General features: G+C 35.2%; 1 protein-coding gene across 1 annotated transcript; it reads left to right on the forward strand.

Moving 5' to 3' along the window:
• The first annotated feature begins 1115 nt into the window (after positions 1-1115).
• Positions 1116-1736, forward strand: LOC121989894 (auxin-responsive protein SAUR76-like). Its single transcript, XM_042544195.1, has one exon. The coding sequence runs from the start codon at positions 1204-1206 to the stop codon at positions 1531-1533; it is 330 nt and encodes a 109-aa protein (XP_042400129.1). The 5' UTR covers positions 1116-1203; the 3' UTR covers positions 1534-1736.
• The last annotated feature ends 1993 nt before the right edge of the window (positions 1737-3729 follow it).

Here is a 3729-nt window from a genome sequence, read left to right on the forward strand (position 1 = left end):
TACTAGGACTGACCAACAGTATGAATATAGGGGCGAAACTTTAGTTCCATCGTTAAATAGCAACATAATTAAATTGTATGACATTAAGTTTAGCGACGGAATTAAATATTTCATCGCAAATATTAGGGATGGAATGTTAATATCCGTCACTAAATTTAGCGACAGCCAACTTAATTTCATCTCTAGTTAGTGACAGAATTAAATATTCCGTCATAAATATTAGGGACGGAATGTTAACATCCGTCACTAAATTGAGTGACGGACAATTTAATTTCATCTTTAATTAACAACCGAACTAAAATTTCATCACTAAATTATATTAGCGACTAATTTTATGGTGACAGAAATAATCGGTCATTATTCTTAAATAGCGATCGATTAACGACCGAATATTCCATCAATTGACTCCTTTTCTTATAGTGACCAAGAGATTTCTGTCATGGCATCACTTTACATCAACGAAAAAACACACTTGAAGTGGACTTGCAAAAGGTGACATAGCCCTCGGCCGAGAAGTGAGGATGGATATGGTAAAGTATAGCAATCATGGAACTCAGATAGTAGGCATCGTCGAAGAGCAAATTGCTACAACGACAACACTTTTCTAATCATCTTCCGATCCATGAAAAAATAAACTCCCCGGAATAATTACTTTCTACCTTCCAAGAAATCTTCTTCTTTTTTACTCCTTTTCAAAAAACCATAGTACGTACGGATAGTCTTTTCGACAATTGTCATTTCTTTCTTTCACAGCAGTTCTCTATGCATATTCAATTCTCTAGTTAAGCTATGATCTTCCTAGTTTTATAAATCGATCATAAAATAACAGGAAAGAGAAAGAAAAAAACAACTCCCAACAAACGTTGAACAAGGACCTACACAAATTCCACCACATGCCTATCATTTTCACATCGTTTAAATAATTCTCATCCAATTAAAGTATGCATGCAATTCCAAACAGTGGCTCATGAGTTGATTGAATGGAGAAAGAATTTGCCATATTGTTAATTGATGCTCGGAAACAAACAAAACTCATCATGATTAAACTTTCTCTCGTTAAGGTGGAGCACCAATTACTCGTCGTTAATTGATTAATTAATTGAACTCTAATTAGGCTTCGACCTCCCATCTCTTTGTATAAAAGTTCTTCTCCTATTCCTTCTTCCTCACTTCTTTCCATTTGTACTCGAAGCCAGCAAATTCATGGCCGGCAAGTTCCAGCGGCTCAGGTCCGTGCTCAAGCGGTGGAACTCCCGCAACCGCCTCGCTGCCGCTGCCGACGACGACGAAGCCCCTGCCGGTCTCCACCCCGTCTACGTCGGCAAGTCCCGCCGGCGGTACCTCATCAGCTCCCGTCTCGTCGACCACCCTCTCTTCCAAGTCCTGATCGACCAGCGCTCAGCGGACGACGACCCCAGCGCCGTCGTCGTGGGCTGCGAGGTGGTGCTGTTCGAACACCTCCTTTGGATGCTCGAGAACGGCGACCCTTCGCCGGAGTCCTTCGACGAGCTCGTCGAATTTTACGCTTGCTGAGACTTTGAACATGACTGAATCACATGCACCTACTCCACCGCTGTTACGTTAATCTGCTATCCGCATTGAGCTTTTGTGAGAGGTCTAATGCGAGATGATGATTAAATGAGAGGATTGCTGTGCCTCTCTTATGCAATGTTCTTCTGTCTTCTTTAATGGATTTATCTACCAATGTAGATCGTTATTGGTTAAAATTCACATCATTCAATCTGAATCAAAAGTTATGATCAACTAAAATTTAATGGAGAACGATCGATCGTTGAGTTATTCGGCAAGTTAGTGGGGATCAACGACGCTGCTCCAAATCAATTGTCAACCAACTTGATGTTACCTGCCAATAAGCATTTTAGAAAATTAAAAGCATCTGAAACCCTAATAATAAAAGTGAGTATTCTTTTAATTAATCATGAAGGACTTGATAGAGATGGTGCACATGGTCATTGGCGGCCCCGTGTCTTGAGGGAACCGAATGCTCTGTTTCCTGACACTAATTGATCTCATTCAATTAATCACCAGGAACATTACGTGCACAAGATTGAGCAGATCCCAGCTTTGTTCTTTCTGCAATGTGAGAAGAATCATCGATTTACCTTATAATGTTGAGCATCAAATATATATTTTTTTCTTTATTTAACATTTCCAGTAAACACTATACCTTACATTTCCAGTAAACACTATACCTTGTAAGCATATGAAATTTTTAATCTTAAACATTATAATCCAATAAGAAAGTTTGAACCCTAAGAAAAAATTTTATTAGCTTAAACTCATTATAATCCAATTCTTAAATTCTAAAATTTTAAATTCTGAATCCATATAATGTATCTTGTGAGCATCTAAAATTGTTAAGAGGAAAAATCTTATTAACTCATACCCATTATAATCTAACTCTTAAATCCTAAAATTTTGAAATATATATATACTCTAAAAAGTTAAAAAAAAATAATCTGTTTGAATCTTGATTCCTAAATTGACATCTTGGATTTAACCCAGGGCGCCTAGATTTAATCTAGCGCCCTAAGTTCGTAGGGTTGCACTGCATCAAATCCATAGCAAAGCATTTTCATATATATATATATATATATATATATATATATATATATATATATATATATATATATATATATATAAATATTTGAGAAAAGTACTGAAGATAGCCCGAGTAAAAAAGTGAAAAAGTAATTCGGAGATTGATTTTTCCGATCAGCCCGGGGGCTGTACATTTTCTGGCTTCGCCATTGCACACATCGTAACAAAAGTTTTTTTTTTTTAGTTTACGGGTATTGTATTTAGGATTTTGTTTTTAGAATTTAGGGATTATGTTACAGAATTAAGTATAAAAAAAATTAAAATAAAAAACATTATAAATGTACACAAGGTATGCGGCATAACGAATACAATACAGGACAACAAAACTTTTTATATATATAGTCTTAAAACTCTATTTATCTCATGATATTCATCTTGTGAATATCATATGTAATTTTGTTTAATTTTTTTAATTTTAATAGTATAATTCAAATCTTAAATCTTAAATCTTAAATCTTAAATTTTAAATTTTAAATTTTAAATCTTAAATCTAAATCTAAATTGTAGATGCTAAATTATATATATATAAAACAGAAAGTTGATTAGACATTGATACATCAACAGATTATTGGTAGGAGCAGAGTTGACTGTCGGGCACCATCACTGACCGCAGTTGTTTGCAGAGCCAACCTTGTGGTGACACAGGAAAGATTGTCGTGTTCTTATATTTGCATGATACTGCAGTTGGATTACATCAGATCTAGATGCATCCTCAACAGATCGATGATCTGATGAAAATTCGAAAGTATATATCTTCTTGCTTTTTTTCCCTCCTTTTCTTACTCTTCTTAGATCATGTTTAGTCGGATGAAAAACTGAAATAATAGAGTGTAGAAAGATTGAATTTTCAAAAACGTTCCTCTTCTGACCCTGTCCAAAGGCATGAAACTGAAAAATTAGGGAGATAATAGTTCTACTGACTAAATGAAAACCTCATATCTATCTATAAAATTAAATTAAATTAAGAAAAGGGTCTTTGGCGTTGGTCTTTCGACGCTTAAATTATGCGTCTATTTGCAAAACAAAACCAAACCAGTGAAGAGGTTCCTGACGTTAACCCTTCAATGATCAAGTTAGAAGTAAGAGAGGAAAAAAATGTGAGAGTAC

Source organism: Zingiber officinale, chromosome 6B (assembly GCF_018446385.1).
Source record: "Zingiber officinale cultivar Zhangliang chromosome 6B, Zo_v1.1, whole genome shotgun sequence".
Taxonomy (NCBI): domain Eukaryota; kingdom Viridiplantae; phylum Streptophyta; class Magnoliopsida; order Zingiberales; family Zingiberaceae; genus Zingiber; species Zingiber officinale.